Source organism: Peromyscus leucopus, chromosome 14 (genome assembly GCF_004664715.2).
Source record: "Peromyscus leucopus breed LL Stock chromosome 14, UCI_PerLeu_2.1, whole genome shotgun sequence".
Lineage (NCBI taxonomy): Eukaryota > Metazoa > Chordata > Mammalia > Rodentia > Cricetidae > Peromyscus > Peromyscus leucopus.
Genome location: NC_051075.1, coordinates 25,750,708 through 25,777,714, shown reverse-complemented (window position 1 = coordinate 25,777,714; position 27,007 = coordinate 25,750,708). Strand labels below are relative to the sequence as shown.

Sequence of the window (27,007 nt, the reverse complement as noted above, 5' to 3'; positions counted from 1 at the left end):
ACAAGCACCTCTACCTGCTGAGCACCAGACCTAGTAGGTAAAACTGTTTTCAGTCTTCTTTCCAAAGAGGCAGGAAGCCGATCTGGGAAACTGAGCTGAGTCTGCAGTGGGACCCCGACTTCACAGCTGTATTCAGGAACTACTGTGGGTCTGGGGAATGTACAAAACCATGGGTTTGGCAGGTACTTGTACCGGTGCACACACAGCTGGCCTGGAGGTTTCCATGGTCTTAGACTCTCACAGTGGCCCAAGCACAGAGAGCATGGCTGGCATCTTAGATTACCTTCCAATACAACCCCAGTCCTTGGCAAACAGATGAGGAGATAGGAGAGACTAGATGTGTCTCGAGGTCCCCTGACCTTCCCAGGCAGCTATGCATACAGATCATCATTTTTTTGCCATCATCTGGAATAGGGGCAAAAATACATTTCAGCTACGTCACCGGGACACCACGAGAGCATTTTTTTTACAGGATGCTTATGTCTTCAGAAAACATGGTTGCTGGAGCTGCCAAGATGGTCGGGGGGGGGGGGGGGCGGGGGAGCACTTGTGCCCAAGCACTTGTCCCCTGAGTTTCATACCTAGAACCCACATGATGGAAGGAGAGAACTAACTCTTGAAAGTTGTCCTCTGACCTCCACACACTTGCCAGAGTGGACACACATGGGCACACAAACAAATGTACAATATTTTTAAAAAGGAAGAAGGAAAAAAAAGAGGGGGGGAAGGAAGGAAGGAAGGAAGGAAGGAAGGAAGGAAGGAAGGAAGGAAGGAAGGAAGGAAGGAAGGAAGGATGGTTCATCCTAAGGCTCTTTCTTTCTGCAAGTTTTATATAACTCAGAACACCTTTGCATCTACCGTCACTTCTAAGAAAACGATATAGTGCATGAAAGATGTAGATGTTGCAAACTGCCCTCTGGACACTGGGCTCTAAGGGGTTCAGTGACTCATCCCCAGTCAGACAACATGAGCAGGTGCTAAATTCGCCCCCTCGGGAGCTCAGGTCCTGCTTCTGTGCAGTGATGCAGGGCAGCATGAAGGCATTTTTCTCTCCTTGTAAAAGAGAACAACGGAGGATGGAGAATTATTTAAACCCCCCCCCCCCAGTCGTTCCGCAGCCCCTGCATCGTTTCTCCTCTAGAAACACCCCGTTGATTTCTAAATCCCTTTAAACCTCCCTGGCACCTGTATGGCCCCAATCCAAAAATTATTACCGAATCCCTTGCTCGTGCATTTTCTATTTAACCTCATAGGGGTTTCAATGATTGTGACTCCTGGTTTAGTGGAGAATTTAGGGGCCTCCAGAAGTTTCCTTCTTCAGTAGAAGCTAGAATCATGTAGTGCTGAGACCTTATTATAAGAATTAGATGCTCCCCACTAAGCCTGACAACCTTATATTCTAACTCATTCTCACCCCTACCCCTCATTTTCTTAGCCAAGTGTGTGACACACACACACACACACACACACACACACACACACACACACTAGTTCTGCTAGATTTTTTTAAAAAAAGTGTAATCACACAACCTGGTGTTGTTCCTGGATGACAATGTCTCTGAAATATTGGTGAGAAGAGTCAGAGGAAGGTGATGTGGCAGGGAGGGAATTAGGATTAGCTGCTCATAATATGTGATGCAGCTTCTTTTTAGGGCAAAAACTGAGGCTGCAAACAAAATGAGAACTTCCCAGCAAATTCATTCTAACAAAGCATAATGCGAGCTCTCTGGGCACAAAAATAGACCCAAGGAAAGTGACTCCCACATAAGACCTAATTAAATACTTTGATGTCAGAAAACAGGGCAAGGAGGATTGGAAAGTCGAGTCAGACCAATGTGAAGGGCCTATATTCACATGGAAAAAAAAATATCCCATTACCTCCTCCTCCTCCTCCTCCCCCTCCTCCTCCTTCTCTTCCTCCTCCTCCTCCTCCTCCTTCTCTCTCTCTCTCTCTCTCTCTCTCTCTCTCTCTCTCTCTCTCTCTCTCCCTCCTCCCTCCATCTCTTCCCTACCCTTCTCTCCTTTCCTTCTCTTCCATGAAGGAAAAGTAAGATTTGGGAACAATGAGTTGTAAATTCTTCAGCCAATTAGCCCAGTGACTTACTACTGTTTCTAATGCACAGAATGTCACAGGCTGCTTTGCAGCCACCCTGAGTCGGTTTGTTAATAACAGGAAGCTAGCACTTCTCAGTACAGTGGATCAAGCTACACGTGAAAATAAATGCAAAAAACCTGGAGGGGAATAGCAGCAGACCGAGAGTAGCCTTGATTTAATTTAACATTTGGGGTCCACACACATGAGCGTTTTAGTAGGCTTCATGGTGGAAGTTGCTGTCATTTGTAAAATATTCTGGCCAATTAGCTAATAGTGTGCTTGGATTTCTCCTGTTTTGATACAGTAATACTAAGTACATTGTGAAGCCCAATTATACAAATCATCCCCAGATGCCATACCAGTCTTTCTTTATGAACTGTGTTTATAAATCCTGTGTGAGGAAATATGTACTTCAGCAATTTAGACCATGTGTAAAAACATGGCCAATGGGATTGTCAAGAAAACAAGTTCCAGCGTCGGAAATCCTAATGTGCTCGGCTGGAATAACAGGGGGGTGCCAGGAGGACGATGGTCTGCCGTGGACTTGTCGCTTTACAGTGTTTAACCAATTTAGGACCTTCCACTTCCCCTTCAGCTGTTTCGTTCTTTTCTTTCAGGATCCAACCTTGGAGTTTTTGAGAAAATTTGGGATTGGTTTTGTCTCGGGGACAATGGGCTCGGTCTTTAACATCCCCTTTGATGTTGCCAAGAGTCGGATCCAAGGGCCCCAGCCGGTTCCTGGAGAGATCAAGTACAGAAACTGCTTTAAAACAATGGCGACGGTCTACCAGGAAGAAGGGTAATGGGGTTGTTGCTTCAATACACGTGCAAGGCTCGAGGACTGTTGAAACGGTCTTGTCTGTCCGCTTTGATGAGAGCCAGTGTGGGCCTTCCTAGGCTGGGTTTATATCTGAGGAGGTCTGTGGAATATATGGCAAGCTGTGCAAGGCCACACAGTAATGAGAGGTTGGCACAGTTTCCTCCCACCACCGTGCTCCTGCAGAGAGGCACGACCATACAATACACTAGATGTTTGCCTGAGAACGTTCAGATGAACCCTTTACCTGTCAATGTGCATGATGTTATTGTATGTTATATGTCTTATTGACATGCAGGCAGAATAGTTATCTTCTGCCTGAAAAGCTAATCAAAATATTGTCTAATTATGTTCTCCTCGGAGATCTAATATGAGCGTTCTGAAAATCTGGATTTTTAAATTTTTAAGTATTTCACTTTTTTCTGATCTTTTTCTTTTCTAAGTTTTAGTTTCTGTCTCTTCTCTCCCCTCCCCACCAATATTCTCGAGTAAACAAGTGACACTTTATTATTTTGACCTAAGCTGCATCATATTTCCTAACATGAAGACTGAGCTTGTGGCCCTTTAAATTGAATTGCAAACGTCGTGTTTGCCCATAGACACAGCTGTCTTGGAAGCAAGAACCATCTCAGTGATGAAAGGCGCGTTCCTGATTGGACAAGGCCGATACGGCCTGTAATGAAGAACTGATTAACTCTTTCCCTTCATCTAATTAGCTGCAGCAAATACCGAGCCAGACACTGTCAGGTTGGGGGTGGGTGTAATTCCAGGGAGTTTCTTTGCAAACGCTGAGGGAGCCCCTCAACGAAGCTGGGGTCTAACTACCTGTTTCCAGAATAAGAATATTGTGTCCTGTTCTCTCTCTTCTGTTACAGGATTTTAGCCCTATACAAAGGCCTGCTTCCCAAGGTGATGAGGCTTGGTCCAGGTAAAGATGCTCTCACTATTTCTGTCCTTCCTCCTTTGTTGTCCTGGTATCTCTTCTCTTACCTATGAAGGTCAGCAACACCATAGAAGTTTATCATACAGGGAGAGAGTGAAAACCTGAGGCTACCAAGTTACCAGTTCAAGATACTGAAAGCATCCATTAGAAACACTCTACCTTTGTGGCTTTGCGGGAAGCCAGTGAGCGCTAACACCATGCCAATAGGAAAAGACCCACAGCCACCTACCCCGAGTGAGCTCCAATACACAGCAGCTTCTGGCTGAGGAGAGAATTCCATGGAGAAACCCATCTGCTAAAACTCTCCCTTGGGCTCCGGGCTCAATCTTCCTTCTGCCTCACCTTCATTTCCAAATGATGAAAAGGAAGAGAACTTGCTTTCCTGAGCATCAAGAGTTCCCTGAACCTCATTCCCAGTCACTTCTATGGAGTGAAGCACTCACTTGTGCCAGCCTCCATCCATCAGTCTGGTAATGAAGACTCCTGGCTTGGGGATAGGAGACCACAAAAAAAAAAAAAAAAGACCGACATTCCCACAGGGAGAGTCAGCTGCCTCTATGTAAATAGATAAGAAAATAGCCTCTGGAGACTTCAACCGCCTGGGCAAATAGCCCTGGATTACAAGCCACCCTATGATTAAGTACGAACATATGTTCTAGACCACACAGACATTTTTTTTTTAACCAGATCTCGTGCCCCTCCTTAGACATCCTGGAAGTCTTCTCTGGAACATTCCCCCCTCCATTTTAACACCCATGCCCTCCTGGAGTCGCCCACGTATGTTTACGTTCGATTCTTAATCCAGAAAACCCTCCCGTCTCCCCACCTTAGGTAAAGAACAGCCAGCAGTATGTAAGACGAAGCTGGAGAAGAGTTCACACTCTTGTGTATTTAAAAATCATTCCACCTTTCCCCATCTAGTACCCCAATCTCTGTGGGCAGTAAAGCGAAGATTTTTTTGTCATATTTGAGATCTAGACCTGTCTCTTGTCAATCACTGGCCCACGTGTCAAAACTAAGGGATAAAAAAAAAACATCGGCAGTGCTGTGCATCTCTGTACTTCTCCTTCACCAGACACTACAGACCTGATAGGAGGCCTAATACCAGTGAAAACCACAGGCCCAGCCCTAACCAGCGTTCTCAGAGAGTAGGGATGAAAAGAGTGACTGGGGAGGACGGGAGTCTCCTGGAATCTGGAACCAAAACCCTCAAATAATCTGACTCCAACTTCTGTTCGAGGCTTTCAAATGTTTGCTTAGGTTTTTCCATGTTTCTGCACGAGGTATCCTAAGTTGCTCCGGTGTTCAAACGCAATGAAGAGGGTTGTTGTATTCCTGTCCAGCCTAAACCAAACTGTGAAGAGCAGTAACCTAGCGGAGACACCGGGCCTCCGCTGCGTTTCAAATGGGCAAGTCCTTGGGACACCAGAGAAAAGAAAAGAAGACAGTATAAGAGAAAACGGGGGGGAGGGTGCAAGGGAGCTAGAGAGATGGCTCAGTGGGGAAAGATGCCCCCCACGAAGCCTGACAACCTGAGTCGCATCCCCCAGGGCCTGCATTGGTGGAAGGAAGAGAAAAAATGTCTACAAACTTGTCCTCCGGCCACCCCCCCTCACCCTGGCATGTAGGCAGGCACACATGAGGGGTGGGGGTGGGGACCTGAAATACAATTCAAAAATTAAACTTAAGATGCATAGAGTGGGGGTAGGGGTCAGCTCAATGGTAGAGCATAGAGCTAGTATTCACTAGGCCCTGACCTTTGAACCCCAGCGTTACAAGTAAAGAAGGCAGGGGGAAGGGGGGGAAGGACTGGAGAGAGTGGAGGGAGGAAAGGGAGGGAGGAAAGAAGTCAGGCAGGCGAAGTGGGGGGACACCCAGATTTTTCATCCTTCATCTTGTCTTTGTAAATGCTTCAGTGCTTTAGCAGTTTTGTGTGGCTAACAGTGAGGTGCCGTCTACAAGAGTCAAGTCTTTGATTTCTGCTCTAGATCTCACTAAGCTGAAAACTCAAGCAGTCTACCTCTCTATCTATCTATCTATCTATCTATCTATCTATCTATCTATCTATCTCTCTTCTCTGTCTCTGTGGGGAAGTATGCATGCATGCACATACTATACATTGTAAACAGTTAGTAAAAGCAAATACAGTACACACACACACACACACACACACACACACACACACACACACACAACCTTCCGTATGGCTTCTTGTTTGCTTGTTCATTTGTTTGTATTTTTAGAATTCCAGGAGAGTTTTACCAGCTAAAAGGAGTTTAATAGAGTATCTCCATGGGTTAAAAATGAAAATTACAGGCAGATAATTATCTTTGGTTTATGGTTACACAAACATGTGCAGCCTGTAGTTTTTTTTAAATCATATGGCAGTGTGTGCAAAATAGCTAAGATCCAAATCAAGTTCCTTTTCTTTCCAAGAGAAGTCAACCTTCCACCCATGCAGCCAAGCCTGTTCTAAGTCATGCACTGAGTATTTGTCCACATTTTTTTCTCTCATAGGCCGTTCTAAGTTACAGAACACATCCTATTTGCTGCATCAGGTAGGGTCAGCTAGGCAAATGCTTGCCCCAGTGTGCCGGTGTCCAGCATCCTCGGTGCCTATTTTCCTAAATCATATTCCCGTTGATGTCTTTGACAGCAAACCACTTCACAACCAGTTCCACAACATTCTCTTCCAAGACAAAGGGTGGTCCCATGCCACCCAACTCTACCCCCAAATCTTCAAGTTCAAATCTGTATATATTTGAGGCAGATATGTGGAATGATCCTTAGCTTCCAACTTCCTTTTGTTAAGTTTTGCAAAGCAAAGTTTTAAAATATTCAGAAAGTAATTTCCAAACAGCACAACCCATTTTAAAAGCCAGACTCGTCTGTCAAAGCACAGTCTTGAAGAATTCTTTCTTAAGCACAGCTAAGACAATGCCAATTATGTCTGAAAAAGAGAAATCTATTGGCTAGATGTGAAGAATCTGGAAGTTTCTGTTCGCAGAAAAGTCACATGCCTTTACATGACTAAATATGTCTTTATTTATTTACTTCTTTTAAAGCTGAGAGTGCCTGAAAAAGAATCTGATGAGAAATGAGGAAAGTTGCAGAAACTCACAGGGAAAAAAATGTATTTGGAAACACAAGATGGTCTTGATTTTACTCTGAAAATTTTCCAGGATTGTTGTTTGCTATCATCTGTGCCTCAGCGCTCCAGCACTGATGACTCCAAACGCCCCAGTCTGATCGGGCCTCCGGAGCCTTGGTGGCATGGGGTGGTATTGGGGAGCAGTGTCAATGCCCTTACCCAGGACCCTGATGAGATGCGGCTCTGTGCTCTTCTAGGTGGCGCGGTGATGCTGCTGGTGTATGAATATACCTATGAGTGGCTGCAGAAGAATTGGTGATGGGCGGAGGTGTGTCTTCCCCTTGACATAACGGAGGTGTGGTCTGCAGTCCCAGGAAGAGGAGACAAGTCAGCGAAGCTAGACATAGAGTAAAGAAGGGAGGACAGCCTGTTCTGATGTTTTAAAAAAGTTTTAGACAAACTGATCTGGCCCTTTGGGTCATAGACACAAAGGAGAGGAACATGAAGCAGAGGAGTGTGTAAGTTAGGCAGAAGTAGGGGAGAGATCAGCTACACTTCATAAAAGCTACGCAAACTGTGTGACTCAGACTGTGTCACAATGGAAACTCATCCAATCATTTTACTGAGAAGGCTATAAGCACTTAAATCCTTGAAAATACATTGTTCTGTGGCTAATTCCCTGAGAATGATTTAAGAAAAAAAATAAATACTGAGTTATAAGCCGAACTTTAAATGCTTTTTATAAGGAATTACTTTTCCATAAATCATATTTTAAAACAGAAGAAAGAAAAAATTAAATATACCAAAACAGCCTTTCAAGAATGTTTAGTTTTGTGAGTGCTGTGTTAAAATGTGAATCTACTGGTTTTCTTTAGTAATAATACACAGGGTCTATTTTCCTAAGTGTATTTTATATTTCACCTGGTGGTTTAAGTGAGTTATTTTTAAATCATGCTATTTGAAGTCTTTTATTACAAATAGAATATATATTATACTAAACTGATCTCCTTTATGTAATTCACTTTGAAGTCAAGTTTTATAACTGAAATATCTTTATTTTAAGTCACAAATTGGACGCTTCTCTGTGCCTGTGTTTGCCTTCAAACACCTCTGTCCTGAGCCCTTACCTAGGTCATTCTTAAAAAGAATGTAGGGAAACAAAACTATTCTCCAGATTCTCAGGTTTAAGTGACATCTTAAAGTATAAAATTAATTGTTTAGAATATTAAAATGTCAATGCTACAGGGGAAATCTTTCAAAATGAAAATACATTCTTAGCATTTCTAAGCATTCATGTACTAATAATATGCACTCAAAAAAAGAGAGAGATAGCTTTTTGGTCTTGATATAACTAAAGCTTCTTTTTAAGTCTGCATCCTCAAATGATACTACTTCAGTAGCTAAAGTCAACAAAAAAATGTCAACAAGTTTTAGATGTCACCTGTTCTTAACTACTATTGTGGGGTATTTCTACTATGGGGGATTCTCACCAAAACATTTTGAAAATAAACAGTAAAAAGGACATGGTAATTATTTGTATTTATTAATTTAGAGCATTTGAAGTATAAAAATAAAAGGCTTTTGACATACTGTATATACATACATAGCCTTCTGTTGTACATCTTTTCCAACATACTTTTTTTTTTTCATTTGTATTTCAGCCCAATATTCAATATGTGGGTCATTAAAAAAAAAAAAAAAGAAAGAAAGCCAGGAGCAGGATGTGTTTGTGTGGTGGGATTGCTTTCTGCCCTTGAAGATAATACACACTAGTGTCCTGGGAGAGAGCTGGAGGCACAGCACCGGGTGGGAAGGGGATTGCAAGGAGTGTACATGCCAATTAGAAGTCTTTGCCCTGTGAGAGTCAGGAGAACATTAACATTAACCAACAGCAACAGGTTTAAAGATCAAGCAGTCCCGGCTCCACTCTTTCCTGTTCTTAGTTTTTAAAGTGGCCTCAAATCATAAATGGCCATGAATAGCCAACTCTATTTAGGCTTTCTGTTGTCTTAAAAATTGCTCCATGTGGATTTACTGCTATTCATAAAAGACCTGGGGAGAGACGTGAAAGTGGAAAAGAAAACTTTGACACCATTAATATTAATTTCTTAAAATACAAAAAACCAGAAAAATATAAATAATAATAAGATTTCTTAATTTAGATAAGGAAAATAACATTATTAGTTGTGTTTCCATACAAACAATTGATATTTTTCAATACCCCTAATAGCCATCTAAAAACATTAGATAAAGAATAATTCTGTACCTTAAGTCACTTTTTCTGGATGACAGGCAAGTTCCTCAACTGCATGCTTTGCAAGTCTCCACCAAAATATTGGATTGGATCTTTGTGCCATTCGGTTACAGTCTAGCTTCTCACCACACTGGAAACTCCAGACATCAACGGGGAGAGTTTTACAAGATCAAAGGAATACTATGGCCCTGAGAGTTCATCGGCTCCTTCTGCTTTTCTTCTCCTGAAGTTATAATCCTGTTTGTAGCAATGAATGGCAGTTGCTTTAGAAAGAAATGCAGTACGAAGCTCTCTATAAGACATCTGCTGTTTTAAAAAAAAAAGCAGTTCCTTGAACATAACTCTGTGTCAAAAATCTGCTTACAGTCTATATCCTAGGGACTCAAAAACTAGCTGATCTGGCCATCTGAGCTTGAGGAGAGGCCATGAAACCCGCATAGCAGGACTGGCTTGCTCTCCCAGCAGAGCACAGTACAAACGCAAAGAAACCAAATCTGCCAGCACACTGGCATCTTTAACATCCACATCTAGGGAGGTACCTGCCTCGTTATTGAATGGAATTAATAGCAAGACACCCCACAGTAGTAGATGAACTGGGTCGATGTTCCGAAAGTTACTTTTAACCCTACGTTGCCAAGCAAGAGGAACCTCCTAAGTAGAAGGAATGCAAACTGTAAAATCCTTCCCAAGAAAATGAGTTATTCTAAAATAAAACATATAATCATGAGGTCACACACATATGCATATCCCACAACTCTATTCATAACATTAAAGCAAAAATCAAATCGGTCTAGAAAGGTTTAGCAGTTAATCTCTGTTCTGTAATTCTATAAATGAATAAAGGGAATTTGCTAAAAATTAAATAGCATTTGTATTTCTAATACCAACACCAATTGACCTACACGTGAAACATGCTTCGGTACACAATGTAAACTTCACAGCAAGCCATTGTTACATTCATTAGAGTGGAGTTCTCCATTTCCTTTTAAGTTACAAGATAATTTGGGGCTGAGATTGCCGAGCACACAGGTAAGCCAACAATAACAATTTCATTTCACAGTGGTTTTGTTTTTTTTTTTTTTTTTCATCACATAAAGTACATTTTAAGTGTCTCTGCAGAAAAACATCTCACATTAGACTTGTGTCTAGGTGACTTCCCTCAGAGCCTTGTGGAGCAGGTACATGACAGCCTGCCTCTTGCTGTACTATAGTCCTATACGTAGTGTGTATGTGTGTGTGTTGTTTGACTGAGATACAATAGGAAAGTGGCTTGTTCTGTCCATGTTTTGAGTCCTCTGCTGTAGAAAGAGAGTATCCTCCGTGAGATGCTGAAGACTTCACTGCACACACACAATTTGGGGGCAAGTCCAGGTCCAAGAGCCCAAGTCACCCACCACCAAATAGAGAAAAATTACATTGCCAGAAAGTCACCTTTGTGAAAAAGAAAAAAAAAAAAGAGGTGGTGGTGTTTGAGGAGGGGTATCCCAAGAATGAAGACGCAAAGGTACCATCCACAGTCCATATTTACAAGCTAATAGAACTATAAACATTATTGTATTAGGAACCAAGTCAACACACCAAAAGGAGGAAATTCTCCCATATTGCTTGGGTTCTATACATATTTTTCAACAAAATACGTCATCTCTTAAAAATAAGCAAAAGATCACACAAGTCAGTTACTGATTGGCTTCCCAATGGTGAATTAAGGCTTATCTGGTCACATTATTTGATTAAAGGGTATCACGTAGCTTATTTTTTTTTCTACGTCTCTGTTCCTTTATTGATTTTGCAAAATCTCAACAATTGCACGTTTCAAAAGTTCAGGTTGATTTAGAATAAATATACATGTGTGGTTTTACCAAAGACAGGTCTACAAAGTCCCATAAGCCCTTTGAGGGGTACAGGTTTCTTCACTGTGCTAAAACTGTGCGGGCAACACAATGTCTCATTCAATCTTTAGAGTTGCTTTTGTTTTTAAATCCTAAAGTTATATGCCAGATTTCCTGCAAAATAAAAAGGAATTTACGACAAGAGATATTTAAGTGTCATCAGCACAGAGGTTATGAATCCATAAAGCCAGCTCTTGAGGCCAGAGGGCTGGACCACTGGAGGGGTGGGGATGTGAAGAGGGGGAGGACGTTCTGAGAGAGGAGACCAAAGTGAAGCTGCTGCTGTAAGCAGAAGTTCCCATCAGAGTGCAGACGCCGCGACAGAATGGCTGCCTTCTCTGGCTGCCTGCATTCCCTTGAAAGCCAGCGATGCGGGGATGTCACAGCTGTGGGGGGATAATGGGGTGCTGCCGGCATGTTGCCATCCGTGTCCGGCCACATAACCTGAAGGAGCGGCACTGTAGGTCATGTAGGGTGAGACTTGAGCTGGAGTAGGGTAAGGAGCCATGCTGGATGCTGATACAAAACTGCTCACAGCTGGGAGCCCGTTCGGTGCCTGAGAGAAAGGAAAGACAGTCACATTACAGTATTCAACGTCTCTCCAGTCCGTAGACACAGAATAGAGAGTGCGAGTGAGCTAACAGTATCCTGGTTCTACTTCTGGGCTGTCTTTTTTTTTTCCCTAGACTTCCTTTTAACCTTACTTTGACCTGAAAGTATCCAGTCTTGCTACTTAAACAAACACAGTGCTGAAAAGCAAGATACTGTTCTTTCTACAAACGCTTTTTTTGAGGAAGCTACAGCCAGAAAATTCACAGTTCTTACTTTTGAGATTTGCAAGCATATGAAGGCGAGGCAGGGTGAGAAAGAGGCGAGGTGATTAAGCAGCTCGCCAGGCCTTTGTCAACCTTCCTGGCACTTGGGTTTTGTTGGGCCCTTTTGTCGAAGCTTTGTGACAGGCTTGTTTCAGGAAGCTTTCATTTCCAGGAGAGAAGGGCACAATGTGTGGGTTGTTGTGTTAGAAACTCAAAATGAGCAAACCTGTTAAATAAAACATGGGCCATATTTTAAGATGCCATGTTGAAAATGCCACTTGGACAAAGGACATGTAAAATCGGGACTTCTCTAGCAGGGTTTTTTGCTGTTGGTTTTCTTACTGTTGTTTTGGTTTGGAGTTTGTTTGTTTTCTTAATGAAGTTTGGGGATGTATTTTTTTCACAATTTTAGCCGAAAGGAAATTTTCTCCACAAAATTGGAAATTTTGCTCTTGCAAAGTTTGTTTTTTTGTTTTGTTTTGTTTTGTTGTTGTTGTTTTTTAGTCATATGGACAAATCCCTTTAAACGAGTTTAATGTGAAAGCTTTGTTTGCAAACAAAATGCAACAGCTCTGGCGGGCAAGCTTGCCTAGAAACCAGTGCTTTCTTGGCATCCAATAAATCATTGTTGGTATCGTTACTATTAACAACACCAAAAACACCCTGAGTTTTAATCCCTCTCTGGCGTGAGTACTCCCCACCCTTCAAGTGGTTCATTTTTTCCTCTCAGTTTCTACTCTGTTTAAAGATAAAGACTAAATCTTGTTTCCTGGAAATGACATGACTGGACTAACGTGTCAACATGTTTCCTAGTGAAAAAGTAATGTAAATACTGGAATTGTATTAGAAAATCATGATGTAGTCCCTAGAGCTCAGTAAATCAGACACATATTAGATGCTTTGTCCAGTTAAGTTAGGACAGAAAATGATGCTTTCTTTTGTGTACTCAGATTGAGCCCAGGACTTTGTACACACCAAGTGTGCCGTCCACTAAATAGGCTGTACCCCTTCTCACTCAGTTCCAGGAACTGCTTTCTGAATTAACTCATTTGGTCATCATTTTTACTTCCACGTCTATGAGAACATCATGGTGAGGTCTAAAGGCTTATTTTTGGAGTATAAAAGGAATATTTATATGTACATATATACATACACATGTGTATGGTAGAATTTACATGGATGCACATTGGCATTGCCCATAGAGTTCTGACAAAACCTCATCTTAAATCTTTGGTCTATTAGAATACATATCTTATATTCTTCTTTTTGTCATTGTATATTATTTTTAAAATGGAAGAGGAAAGAAAAGAAATATCCTTGTATACCTATGTCCCAGGCACCTAGAATATCCAACATATTTTATACAGTTATAAGGATTAATAAACAATAGCTCAACTGGGTGGTGGTGGTGCATGCCTTTAATCCCAGTACTCAGGAGGCAGAGGCAGGCGGATCTCTGTGAGTTCAAGGCCAGCCTGGCCTACAGATTAAGTTCCAGGACAACCAGGGCTACAGAGAGAAACTCCGTCTCAAAAAGCAAAAGCAGGGGCTGGAGAGATGTCTCAGAGGTTAAGAGCACTGACTGCTCTTCCAGAGGTCTCGAGTTCAATTCCCAGCACCCACATGGTGGCTCACAACCATCTCTAATGAGATCTGGTGCCCTCTTCTGTATACACAATAAATAAATAAATCTTTTAAAAAAAAAAAAGCAAAAACAAATAAGTAATAGCTCATTATAAACTGCTCAGTTTATCACAATTACAAGATAATATATAGCATAATGTAATGTTCAATTGGAATTTAAACGTTTTTGTTTGGGGTTTGGGGATTTTTATTTGTTTGGGGTTTTGTCTGTTTATTTTGTTTGTTTTGGGGGGGGTCGTTAGACAGGATCTCACTATGTATCTCTGATTGTCCTGGAGCTCACTCTGTAGACCAGGCTGGCCTCAAACCCACAGAGATCCACCTACCTCTGCCTCCCAAGTGCTGGGATTAAAGGAGTGTGCCACTATGCCCAACTTTCGTTTTTTTTTTTTTTTTTTTTTTTTTTTTTTTTAACAGGGTCTTACTATGTACCCAGGCTGGCCTCAAACTCATGTCCTTCTTGCCTTAGCCTTCTAACCAGAAGTCACAGGTATGCACCACTAAACCCAGATGAAATGAAAATATATTTCAAAGGACCTCCCAAATGTTGTCCTTTTAACTAAAGCTCCAAACAATTAACGAAGAAATGACTTCATATCATTGTTCGATAAAACTGAAATTCTATCTTCTTTTTATTTTTATTTATTCATTTGGATGGGGAGTGGCTTTGAGACAGGATTTCTCTATGTAACAGTTCTGGCTGTCCTGGAACTCACTTTGTAGACCAGGCTGGCCTTGAACTCATGGAGATCCGCCTGCCTCTGCCTTTAATCCTCTGCTGGGACTGAAGGCCTGCGCCGCCCCCACCTGGCCTATCTTTCTATGCACAGGGCCATTTAGAAAGTTGGCAAAGGGCCCCACACTTAGAGCCCATTGCTCCTGCCCGATGCAGTAGAGTCTTCTGTAGCCTAGCAAGGTGTTTCCCTAGACAGTCGGGAGGTATATAATTTAGTCTCAAACTACAGCCTGGTAAAAGAGTCTCTCTTCTCCTAGAACTCAGTTCCTCCTTATCAGTTTTTCTTTTCTGAAAAACAAAAAAACAAAAAAACAAAAAAAAAAAAAAAAAAAAATGTATGTCCCCCTTTTAACAATTAGTTATTATGTCTCAAAAGAACTTATTTTAGAGTTCTTGGGTAATAAAAATCTGTATGGTCACCAAATTACAGGAGAAGAGGGGAATCGTCTAGCATTACAGAGATTATGGCTTTAATTGCTTTCATTCATTATTTTATTTTCCCCAAGATGCCTCAAAAATTATTTTGGAATGTGATCATCCCAGTAGAATTATGGAATGGGGTCCACACCTGTGTTTGGCCCCTGCCAACCATTAATTAGTATTTAGATACTACTAATACCAATGTGTACCTAGAAAAACAGAATAAGAATTTTAAGGTCTGGTAGTATAGCTCAGTGGTGAAATACATTTTTAGCTTACTATGTATACAACCCTGGGTTCAATCTCCAACATAGGAGGAAAATGTTTTTAAAAAATTAGTTTTAAAATAACAGAAAACTTGACTCTACATTTTTTAAGTGCCTAATGTCAAAAGATTTAACATGCGTGGCAAAATAATGATCTATCTGGGAGAAACTATCTGTTGCTGACTTCTGTTTTATGCCACTGCTACCTGTCCTTCGGGGGGTGCTGGGGGTGTTAGTTACTATGTATACCCTCATTCTTGACACACCTATTATTACCCCACCCCTTAAATACAACCAGCAGAAGGACTGGATCAGACTCTTGGGCCTCAGTTAACGCTCCCTTGGTGGAGAGGCAAAACATTGGGCTTTAAGCTTGCTTCCATGTGCCTTGTTTACTCCATAACTATATTCATTCGCCAAATATAACACAACCTATTAATTTTTCCATAGCTACCCAACTTCTCATACCTAACGTACCAAACTTGCTTTGTTTTCATCTGTGGTAATACGGAATATTTCAAGGTTCTCAAAATGCCATGGTATTTCCTGCCTGTCAGTTTAGTGGTGCAATCCCCTCTGTGCAGCTGAAAAACCCAAATCAAGCTCAGAGAGGAAACTCCATCCCGTACAAAGGGAGGCAACTGGTCACTTACAGGGAGAGAAAAGGTGGAAATCCTCAGCCTTAGCTTGGCTTTTCCTCATGCTTATGACTTGACCAGGACAAGAGGGGAGTTTTGTCTTAACGTTCCATTCTGCTGTTGGGAGTTCAGATTTCAAAACTGGGGAGTTGGGGGGAGGGTTTGGGAGAATAAGCAAGAAAAAAAAAACAAAAGTGCTTCAAAATGCCCCTGCCCCCAGCCCCTTGACTGTTCATTCATTCCAGTGACTCAATAAATATCAATTTTCTCACTATTAATTTTGAAACATGACATTAGCAAAAGTAATAAATCTTTACTGGGTAAAGTGATCATTATTTATGGAGAAATCACTGAAAGGGTAAGATTTTCCACAGCAAAGGAAAACAACCCACAGGTAGCATTGGTTTGTTTATGCTCTCCAGTAAAAGAGTAAACTTCAACTCCCCAATCTGTTTAATGTTTTCAGTGAAGGGGCATGTAATTAACCTGAAAAGCTAGTTAGGCTGCGTGGAGACTACCAAATGTACACCATAAATATAGCAGGAGCAAACATGTTAAATTACACTATTTAATTGGATTGCAAATATGATTTATAAATCAATCAACATACGGAATCTCGGGGGGAAAGTAAACAAATTTTTGAAATGAAACCCTGCAATAAGAATGTAGCAGAAATCCCATTTTTGAAAACAGCTTTGCCTAAATATTTCATAAATAAGACTTATTTCATAAATAAGACCCATCAACTCCCTTTTCACAAAGATCTTTCAAGAAAGCAATACAAATTCTTTTCTCTGAAAGGTTGTTGTACCAACCAGCTACCTTCTACTTATTTTTGGAAATGAGATTGACTGATACAGAGTAAAACAGACAGAGCTGGGTTTTTTTTTTTTTTTGTTGAGTTGTCTCAGGAAAAAAAACAGCTTTTATTTCATGAACCCTAGAAGAAATTTTCTAGAGGAATACTGATGGTGTAATGTAGTTTGAGTTAGGTGGTCCCATGGCTGTGCTGGCAGGCTGTTGGAGGACAGGGACCTGCCTTAATCACCTTGTAGACTCACAAAATGGGACACATCAGGGACATTTAATAAATGACTTACTGAAGACTTGTGAGCACAAAAGATACGATTCTTTTGTTTTAAGGACAAAACAAAGAGCTACCCCCCACCCCCCTTTATTACAGAACAAGTATTTACTTCAAGCAAGCCAAATGAATAAAGCTATGGGCAAGAGTAAATAAAAGTTCCAACCAGCCATTTAACTATTTGATTTATGGTTGTTCCTTGTATGCCTCCCCCTCTAAGAAAATGCAAATGCATTAGTATCCAAATACTTGTGACCGTGAAAAAAAGAGAAGGAGGAGGAGGAGGAGGAGGAGGAGGAGGAGGAGGAGGAGGAGGAGGAGGAGGAGGAGAAGGAGAAGAAGAAGAAGAAGAAGAAGAAGAAGAAGAAGAAGAAGAAGAAGAAGAAGAAGAAGAAGAAGAAGAAGAAGAAGAAGAAACTGGTATGACAACTGTCTGGAAATTAGAAGTTAAAGACTACTTTTCAAATTCTGGGAATTAGCTACTCAATAGTTTCTCTCTTGAAGGAAATGCAAATAACAGCCTAGTGCCAGGTTCTCTGTTCACGACCTGTCTGTCAGCTACTCCTCCAACCCATTTGGCCTTTCCTTTCTAATGACATGAGTTTACCCTGGCTTTGTGATAAAATATATTTGGCCATAAAAACAACTGTGTTTCACATATATTTACAATAGCCGTTTCATAGACAAAATACAAATTTGCGTCTGAAAATAAGCAGATATTTTTGAGAAATTATTTCTCTGAGATTATCTTTCTAACTACTCTTCTCTCCTACTTTGTTGTATAATGACCTAGTAGTTAAATAAACCTGGTAAAATAAAATAACAGTCATAAACACGGCTCAACAGTCATCCAAGAGAATACTTTTAGTTACCCCATTACAGGTCCAAATGTCTCTAGATAGTGGGAAGCTAGTATCATATTTAATCTTTCCAAATTTTATGTTTCTAAATGTTATCAAAATTGATATAGCCTTACACCGATTTATTTAATTTTATTTTGTATTCTATTGGCATACAACAATAATTATATGTATTTATCAGATACAGTGTGATGCTTCAATACACGTATACATTGTACAATGATCAAATCATTTAGCATGTCAATCACCTAAGTTAACATAAGATATTAAAAAAAACATTCAGAATCCTTTCATCTAGTGATCTAGATTTTACGGTCTTTTAAATGACTTTTTGTTGCTATTTCACATGACACATTTTACTGACATATAATTATAATGAAGTTTGTCTAAAAATACTATTGGCTGAAAGCTAATCAAATTAGACCATGTATGTCATAAATATGATAAATTTCAAAGTCTACTGGAATTTGCCTAAAATTTCATTGTCTATAAAATTATAAATTAATTTAACAAAATGCTAACTTTGTTTATTCACTCTGAAAAAAATTCAGTCAAACTTCATTTATGTCTTCATGAAAATATTATGTTCTGGAAAACAGGTTTTATTTTTTTTAATTTACTTATTTGTTTAATTGTCAAACAAAGTTTTAAAAATATTTCACTAGGAAATTATATACAAGATGATTCAGGTGTACCATCATTTAAAATAATGCACAAATGAGTACTTTATGAGAATCCTAGATTAAGCTGCATCTTTAAATTCAGCTGTTTTCACAACTCATTTATTTCTGAACTATTTTAGTATATTTACAGACTATTCTTTATTTCTGGCATCTCAATTGTTAATGAATACTATATTAAATTTACTGTCTCCATGAACATATTCCACCTCAAAATGAAGATACTGGGACCCTGTAAATCTATCATTCATATTACTCTAGAGAAGCAGGTGAGCAGTATGTTTGTTCTGAGGAAACATGCCTATTTGGAGAAAACTTCTCAAAACTATACATTTATTTATGAACTGTGTAAATAAAATCAATTATTAATTTACCAAATTCCATGTAAAAGGACAAATATGGGCCCAACACCTATGTTTATCTATTTCGTGTTTTTTTTTCCCCTGCTTGATCACATTAAGTCGAGATTTTGTGCCTTCAATAAAAGTAAACCAAATAGAAAGAACAAGAAAACATTGTTTCCCTTCACAAGTAGATGAGAGTAAGGATTTCCTGCCTAACAGCAAATGTAGTTGAAAAGTCTAAGATAAATAAATATTCAACAAAGACTTCTGAATGGGACTCCAGTATGAATTACAGTTCAACGATAATGTATAAGATAAATTTGAATATTCTAAACTAATTTTCAAACACAGTGAATAGATGGATGTATGACTGAACTGTGCATGCAGTTCTAATTCCTAGGGATCAGGTATCTTTGAAGTTTGAGCTGAAAATAGAAACTCTAGATCACGGTAACTAACCAATAGTATTAGCACTCAGTACCAGCTTGTTCTGTGGTCATTTTACAGGTGTCTCCCAAGAAAACATACTCTGAGCTCTGAGTCTGAACTCTCCATTTCCACCTGAATACCCCAAAAGGAAACTAGCATTAAGGAATAGCACGGTAATTAATTACAACTGCAAACGCCCAAATATTACAGGCACATTTTTTTCAGTTTTCCTTTGTCAAGGACTTTCAAGTTTTGTTGGCCAGAGTGGCAAATGGTACCTGAGTTATCCTCAGAATATGCTGACAACACTTTGTACAGGGAGCAGCAACTTGTAAAATTAAAGTTAGCTCTTGAATAGAATATTGCAAGATAATTACAACATAAGCAATTCCCGTTCATATTAATTCTTATGAGTTTATGTGTAATTTTACATCAAGAAATCAATGTCTACCCTAAAGCATTTGCCTCTTTAATGTATGCTTAGTCTTCATCATAATCGAGTATCCACTGATCTATATTGTGCTTAGAAACTTTCTGTTTTGTGATTGTGCATCATTTGAATTATCTGCCTACACGGCAGTATGGGATAACATTTCAATTAAGAGTTCTTCAAATATTAATTTGACAGAAATATCCTTCTATTTGGGGTCCTGGTCTCTTAAGTATTATAACATTTAAAACAGGATTTATTTGGCCACCTTTTCCTTAAATTATTTGCTTTTATAAAACACAATTTAGTAATTTAAAATTCCTTGTAAATGAGTTTTAGAGAAACAGCAAGTTACTTGAAATGGTATTTATTTTAAATAAACTGTCAGTTTAGCTTTAAAGCATATTATAAATTAGCCATTTTTCTAAGCCAGCTTTCCTGACAGATACGTCGTTTAAGGAGGGGTGGGAAATGAAAGTAGCTATGAAGGGTTTTGGATGAGGAAACTACTTTTTTGTAGAGGGTGCTGTTCATGGATTGCATGTGGGAACTGGAGCTTATTTTGAACTCTAGACTTTACAGTGTGATTCCAAAAAGCAGTGAGCATCAGAAGGCTCCGAGCTCCTGTTCAATGCTCACTGGTGTTATTGTTGCTCTGTGTACACTTCCTACTGTTTGTCACAAATGCTTGGTGGAAGGTTTCTTACTATGGATTTTCTAAACAATGCATGTTATGAATATCACTTGCTTTCAAAAGTCAATCTCCAACTGCCATTCATAACCACAGGGGATATTTAATGAATGTCTTCTAAGAGCCATGTCGGTGTGCTAACTCTTTGGAATCTGGGACTATTATTTCCTTATGTTGAAAATTAAGAAACCGAGGCTCCAAATGGGTCAACAGCTTGTTTTAAAAAAGCGGTGGTACCAAAGCACCAGGCTTCTAACCATTGCGCACCACAGCCTCTCTGTGAGTTGATTGTCCCAGGCAAGTCTTTGAGAAAGAAAATGGTGGGTTTGCTTGTGATGCCTCACCGGCATTCTTTACAGTAGAACCAGACTGAGAAAAGCATCATTCCTTCCTTGCTGTTTTTGGCTCTGCTTGCCGGGGAATAGCTAGCTACTAATGCATCCTGACAACATCGAGAGGGGCTAGGAAACAGAAATGTAATTTGTTAGGAAAAAAAAAAAAAGATGGTTAGGGTGTCCCCCAATGGATAAGAATAATAAGCTCCAATAAATAGGATAACTGATTTCGACAAGAAATGAAGTTTTAAGGCTTTAAGATAAGTACTTTGACGCTTTGGAGGTGGAGTCTACTCCGTAAATACTGGCCTTAAGTCCGCACTTGAGTTTCGAACTGTTCATTCTAGCATAGTGACGAATTTGGACTCATACTTTTGTGTGGCAGCTGCTTAGTTCTTCTCGGGGGGGGGGGGGGGGGGAAACACGGGTGTTTTGAATTTTCCTTCAGAGAGTAGAGGGAGGGCCAGAGGGAGGGAAAGGAAAAATTAAACGGTCCACAGCCAGTCCGTATAATTTGAGGTTTTCTCACTAACCTCCCTTGGGAAATTACGATGTGACCTTTAATCGGGAAATGGTAACTTTATTACGTTTATCTGGTTGCCCCTCTTCCATTACCGCCGGACAAGCTGGTCTCTGGAAGCCGGAGCAGGGGACTGTCTGTGTACAGGGCCCCCGCAGCCTCCCACAAGCCTTAGGACTCCGACTTTGCGGTGTCCAGGCTGCGGCCGGCTAACCCGGCGCTGCTCTGAACCCCAAGGCCCGGCCATTCCGAAGCTCGGCCTTGGCTTGCCGAGGAGGGCTGGGGGCCACACATGCCGCGGGATGCCAGGCTTTGGCTCAGCCTGCAGCCCAGATCTAGTCAAGCTGGGAGTCATCCCCTGGCTCCAGTGGGTCGCTAGCCCTGGTGTCTCTCCGTCGGGGCTCAGAAAGGCTCCAGGTCCGTCCTCCATCTCCCAATCCCCGGCCCCAGGAGGCCCGCCGAGCCAAGCCCTCTCCTCCTCACCTGGCCGTACTTGGCCTCCTGCTCCAAGGCCCCCTTCTCCAGTCCGTTCACTGCGTGCGGGGCGGCGGCCGGGAAGTTGTTGCGGCCCAGGCTGCTCCACTCCTCCACCTTGGGGCTGTGGTAGGGGGAGCTGTCGCTCACTCCTGGGAAGGTGGAAGAGAGTTGTCAAGCTCAACCCGCGCGCCCCCTCCTGAGATGAGACCCGAATCCCTAACCACAAACCTCCCGGGCTAAGACCTGGGGTCAACTCTCCTGCGCTAGGCCGCCTACGCCTATGAGCGAGCGCTGGACCCAAGCGTAGAGTCCTCGGTTGTCAGCCTAGGGCCTGGAGAAGTTTTGATGGCCTGAAAGTAGGCCTCTGAGTTAAGTTTCACCCACGCCTGACGGAATTTTGTTTGGTTTTTGTTTTGTTTAAAACCAGCGTTAGATTTCCTCTCTTCCTTTTTGATCTCTTAGGGGATGGATTGAAAGAGACGAGAACTTTTCCAAATGGGAGGAAGACCCCAGAGCTGTGAAGCTGGATATTTGTGCATCACCTCTGTCCTGACTGAAGGAGAGCCGCGAAGACCTGACACTGGGGAGGACTGATGAGGGAGAAGGGGGTACAGGCTTAAGTGTGTCTTGCTCACAGACAGCCTGAAAGATGCCCACTGCACAGTGGGGTTATCTGATAGTTATGTCAATAAGAACGAACAAAAGACCTGCAAAGTCCTTTGCAAACAAATAACTAAATGATGCCCACAATACACATGCAAAATATACGTGCGCAGATTCCACATTGCGTGTTTATGGGACTTCCCTACATTCTCTGCCTCTGCCTGTTAAAAGAGTACATTTATATGCATTTTTTTAAAAATGAAGCCTGGAAATACCGTGAGTGTCAAATGGTAAAAGTTTTTTTTTTTTTTTTAAGTATCAGAAAGAGAAAAATAAAGTATTAAGAGAATGAAAGTAGAATTCAATGTGAAGAAAAAGAGTAAAGCCATGTGCCTATCTTTCTGTTCTTAAAGGAGATTATTATAAACAAAAAAATATAGAGAGTAAGGTGATGGTCATCATATCTACAATTATGCATATCGAAGAAAGATGTTTGCAGGCTGCATGCATCTATCTGTTTTGTCTCTTGGCCTTGTGTACAGAGGTTTGACAGTGTCATTTCAACTAGATTTTAAACACTTCTGTCTGATACAGGTCCTTCAGAGAGTGGCCATTTGGAGAAATTACCTTTTCATATGCACAAGTTTGCCAGAAACCTTGTTGTTTAAAGGTGACATCACAATAGGCAGCAATGTCTACAAGGACTCGTCTTTCCCTCCTGTGATCCAGTGCTTTCCTACCTGACACTTGGTCTGACTGCAGGATTCCCCAGAGAAGAAACTGTCAGGCATGCCTCCCCCTCCAAAGAAATCGATTGTGTTCTCATTTTTTGCAGCAGGAAGCCAGGGCTGGTTCAGGCCTGATGGCCTTTGCCTTCCCAGACAAAAGGCAGTCGGTGGGCACAAGCCCGAAGTTATCTTAAGAAACTGAGATCCCCCTGTGAGCCCCCATTTCTGCTGATCTCATATGTTCCCACGAACAGGGGCTTCCTTTAAATGTCAGTGAGGTCAGTTTATCCTATAAATCAAGGGCAGCATCTCCAACCAAGGCTCCAACTAGTTCCAAATAACTCAAAATTTTACTCTTGTCGATTCCCAGTCAGAAAACAAGAAGATGGGAAAACATTCACTGTGTTAATTACTCTAAAAGGCAATTGTGCCAATGTGGTGGAAACTCAAAAAGCAAGAAACGATTACAGGAAATATTTTCCTCTTTCCTAATTATTTTTTTCCTCTGCCTGTCTTAAACCTTATACTGAGAAGTTGGGTAGTAAATTGAGCGCAAAAAAAATAACTTTCTTTTTCTCCCTACATCAAGAAAGAAGCTAATGTCTTTTACATTTTATTTTTTTAACAGTACAATAAAGGAAAACAGACTCAAGCCTCCTGGGGAAGCCGGGTCGTAGGGTGCGGGGTGTGGGGGGATCTTTCTGAGCAGGCAGAAAAGACACCCAGGACAGCGCAAGGTTCGGGCTTGAAAACCTGCAGGAAGGGACCCGGCGGCCACTAGCACTTCCCAGTACCCGAGTACTCAGCAGAAAGAGGGAGCCTGGGGGGCGGGGGGGGGGGGAGACAGCAGACGAAAAGACAACAGCGAATCATCAAGCAACTGTCACCCTGACAACAGGGTTGATAATTAACGTATGTTAAGGGTCCAGTGTTAGAGAGAGAGAGAGAGAGAGAGAGAGAGAGAGAGAGAGAGAGAGAGAGAGAGAGAGAGAGAGAGAGAGAGAGAACCCGGATCTCCGTTTCCGAGGAAAATGAAGTGAAGCATAAGAATGAAACCAATTAGGTGACATTTGAACTTCCTGCCTGAGCAAATTTGGCCTGATTGCCAGAATCCGAGAATAATAATACAATTTCCACAGCAGCAGCGTGCGGCACTCCGTAGCGGCTGCCATCAGATCGGCAAGCAAGTTACCGGCGGTAGCATCTGCAGCCCGCGGGCAGGCCCAAGCCCGCTAGGGCCTCCCACTGCTCCCCAAGTCGGGCCGGCTGCGCTTTCCAAGCAGGCTCGCCCGGCTGAGGCCGCGGGTGCGCGAGAGGCGGGGGAGGGTGGAAAATGCGAACCATGTGTTGGGGATGGGGGGATGTTATGGGTCTGGTAGTTTGAGATGAGGCCGCAGACTGTGTGTGTGTGTGTGTGTGTGTGTGTGTGTGTGTGTGTGTGTGTGTGTGTGTGTGTGTGTGTGTGTTAGGAAACGGGAGGGGGGCAAGAGTTTCAAGTTAATGAGATCAGGGCAACCCCTGGGAAGGCTCCTTAGGTTTCCAAAAGAAAAAAGCCACAGGTGGTGGAAGAGACGCTCGCTAAGAACCCGAAGGTTCTGGGGTTCCCCGGGAGCGCGCAGGACCCCTCTCCACTGAGCACCCCGCCTCCCGAGCGAGCCCCTTACCTTGGTCGGTGATGGAGCGGATGCCCAGGATGTCCGTGACCGAGTGAGAGGAGGGCCAGGTGCGCGGCATGGCCACCGAGCCGGGGATGGCCGGCACCCCGGGTGGTGTGGGCACCTTCGCCGCGGCCGCCGCGATGGGACTGGGGTAGGAGTAGATGTGGTTGTAGGGCAGCGCGGGCTGTGGCGCCGGCTGGTGCTGCTTGTACGAGTCGTAATGAGCCTGCTGGGCCAAGTTGCCGATCTTGTTGCGCAGAATCCGGCTGATGGAACTCACCGAAGGCACGTTGTACTTGTCGCACACGCCGTCCGCCAGCAGGCGGTCCCGGATCTCCCAAGCGAAGATGCCCGGGTCCCTCTGCTTGTAAGTCCGGATGTGTTTCACCACAGTGGGAGTGGTGACCCGGGGTTTGCTGCCCCCGATGGCTCCGGGCAAAATCGAGCCCGTCTCGTTGTAGCGCGCCAGGATCTTGCTGACGCAGCCGTGCGAGACCCGTAGCTGGCGGCTGATGTCACAAGGTCGGATGCCCAGTTGGGCTAATTCCACGATGCGAAGCCGAATGGCGTTGGGCAGCGGCCTTCCGTTCACGAACACTCCTCCCAGCTGGTTCACCTCCCCGAAGGCTGGCTCTGCAAAAGGAGCACAGAGCGCGCGACAACGCGCACCCGCTGCTTGGGACAGCCGCCGGCCGCTCGGCCTCCGCGAGCATCCGGGGACAGGGCTGTGACACTCTCAGAACCGTGGCTGTCCCGAAACTAGACGGTCCCGGCCTGGGCCCAAGGGCCCCAAACAAGCTGCGGCCAGACCTCGTTCCTGCTTTGCGCGTTCCAGCTACAAACAAGTCCCCAGGGCAGCTCGGGACACCCCAAAACTCTCCGAAGCAGGCGGGGACATCGGTCCTGACGCGCCAGCGCGCCCCTCACTGCCTGCTTGGCACCAAAACCCTCGGCCCCCCGCTCTCCTCCGCCGCCTTACCCCCCCCCCTCCCCTCCCCAGCGCGGTTACACAGAATCCGGGGGAAGCTGAGGGGTTGTTTTGTTTTTTGTTCCGTTTTGTTTGCATGTGTAAACACGTGTGCAACAAAACTGGGACTGACATTGGAGCTGCGGGTCTTGCCAGTGCCGCGGCCCTCCTAAGATCAGAAAATGGCATCAACTGCCACCCGGTAGCGGGAGTTCCCACCGCACCCCTGTCGCCGCTGCTGACCCTTGGCGCGTCCGCACAGCTCCTGGGGACGCGGTCTGAGTCAATAGAGCGCGGGCGCGCGCCCCAGCTCCCTCCCTCTCGCCCTCGCCTGCTCGCTCCCTCCCTCCTCGGTTCTGACAGCGTCCCCCGCCGCCACTCACCCATTGCTCCGAGCAGCACACCAACCCGGCCCCAGTTCCGCACTCCCAGAAAGAAACTTTGCTCTCGCCTTCACCAGGCCGACCTGTCGCTGCTCCAAGTCGCGGGTGCCTGGGCTTCTCCCCGGGAGGAGGCGACCAGAGTGCCAAGGGAAAGAGTAAAAGGAAGTCTGTGCCGGGCAGAAAGAGGCTTGAGTTCTGCATTTCAATCTAAGCAGCAACGTGGGCTGGGCTGAGCAGGGCCGGGCGGCTCAGTCTATCACTCACTGGTGACACACCCCAAAAGAGGTGGGCCCGCGGGCAGTCTGCGCTGTAATTGGTGCAGGCCGGTGAGTGACAGCTCAGTTCGGGGAAACTCCTTCCGCTGTCTGTTTCAGGCCGGCTCCGCACCTGGGTGACTAAACACAATAAATGTGAGTGTTTGACATCTTCCCCCCAGGGGCGCCACAAACAGAGTGCAAAATCAAGCGGGTAAAAATGCTGAATAGGCGAATGGGAGCTTAGGTCTCAGTTTGAGTGACTTGAAGCGGGTAGGGGCCCGAGGACACGTCTTGGGGAAGAGATGGACTTCTCAGCATTGGAATTGGAGGTTAGGACTCTAAGGAAGCCAGCGGGCGCGACAGTTAAGGGGGGAGCTCCGGGAGGTGAGGGTGACTGAGAACTACCTGCAATGCTGATCCTTGGGGACTGTCAGAAAGAGTCTTGCCCACAAATTCTACCTCCTTTCAGTCCACTCAGGAGGGGGAGAGCTCAGAAGACTGGCCGGTGGGAGAGACGGAGAGACCAGAGGTCCGGGGAAAAGCTTGAGGTGTTAAGGACAAGGGGACCGCCTGAGATGGTTAGCCCCCCGCAGTGAGCGGCTAAACGTCAGCCGAGCAAGAAGCTGGCAGGGACCGCCTGCTGTGTGGAGAATTTTAAAACCCCCGACTAAAGAGAGCGCAGGATCTCCACGGGGAACAGGGCAGATACCTAGAATATCGATGGCAGAGGCCATCCCCCCCCCCCCCCCCCCCCCCACACACACACTCCACCCCACCTGATTCACCCAGAGCGCAGGGTCCTGGGTTCTCTGTTTTAGAATTTGCCAGGGATCTCAACACCAGTGAGCAACCTTCAAAGATTTTTTTTTAATATGAAGGACAACCCCAAGAAGGTAGACACCTAGGCTGCATCTGAGCATCTGTATGTAATTCCCCGTGACTTCGTTTTAGCT

The 27,007-nt window shown here is 43.4% G+C and overlaps 2 protein-coding genes across 2 annotated transcripts in view; one reads left to right on the top strand and one right to left on the bottom strand.

Annotated features, from left to right (window-relative positions):
• Slc25a21 (solute carrier family 25 member 21) overlaps positions 1–8,468 on the top strand; it is a 482,333-nt gene extending 473,865 nt beyond the window's left edge. Inside the window, exons 8-10 of the mRNA XM_028869746.2 lie at positions 2,713–2,894; positions 3,788–3,840; positions 7,204–8,468. Of these exons, the coding sequence (XP_028725579.1) occupies positions 2,713–2,894; positions 3,788–3,840; positions 7,204–7,265 (297 nt within the window). The 3' untranslated portion in view covers positions 7,266–8,468. The remainder of the gene's footprint in view (positions 1–2,712; positions 2,895–3,787; positions 3,841–7,203) is intronic.
• Positions 8,460–26,098, bottom strand: Pax9 (paired box 9). The gene is made up of 4 exons (XM_028869773.2): positions 25,798–26,098; positions 24,454–25,080; positions 21,465–21,607; positions 8,460–11,645 (listed from the first exon to the last, which is right to left on the bottom strand). Exons 1-4 carry the CDS (start codon positions 25,799–25,801, stop codon positions 11,391–11,393), a joined length of 1,029 nt encoding a protein of 342 aa, XP_028725606.1. The 5' UTR covers positions 25,802–26,098; the 3' UTR covers positions 8,460–11,390.
• Between the last annotated feature and the right edge of the window lie 909 nt (positions 26,099–27,007).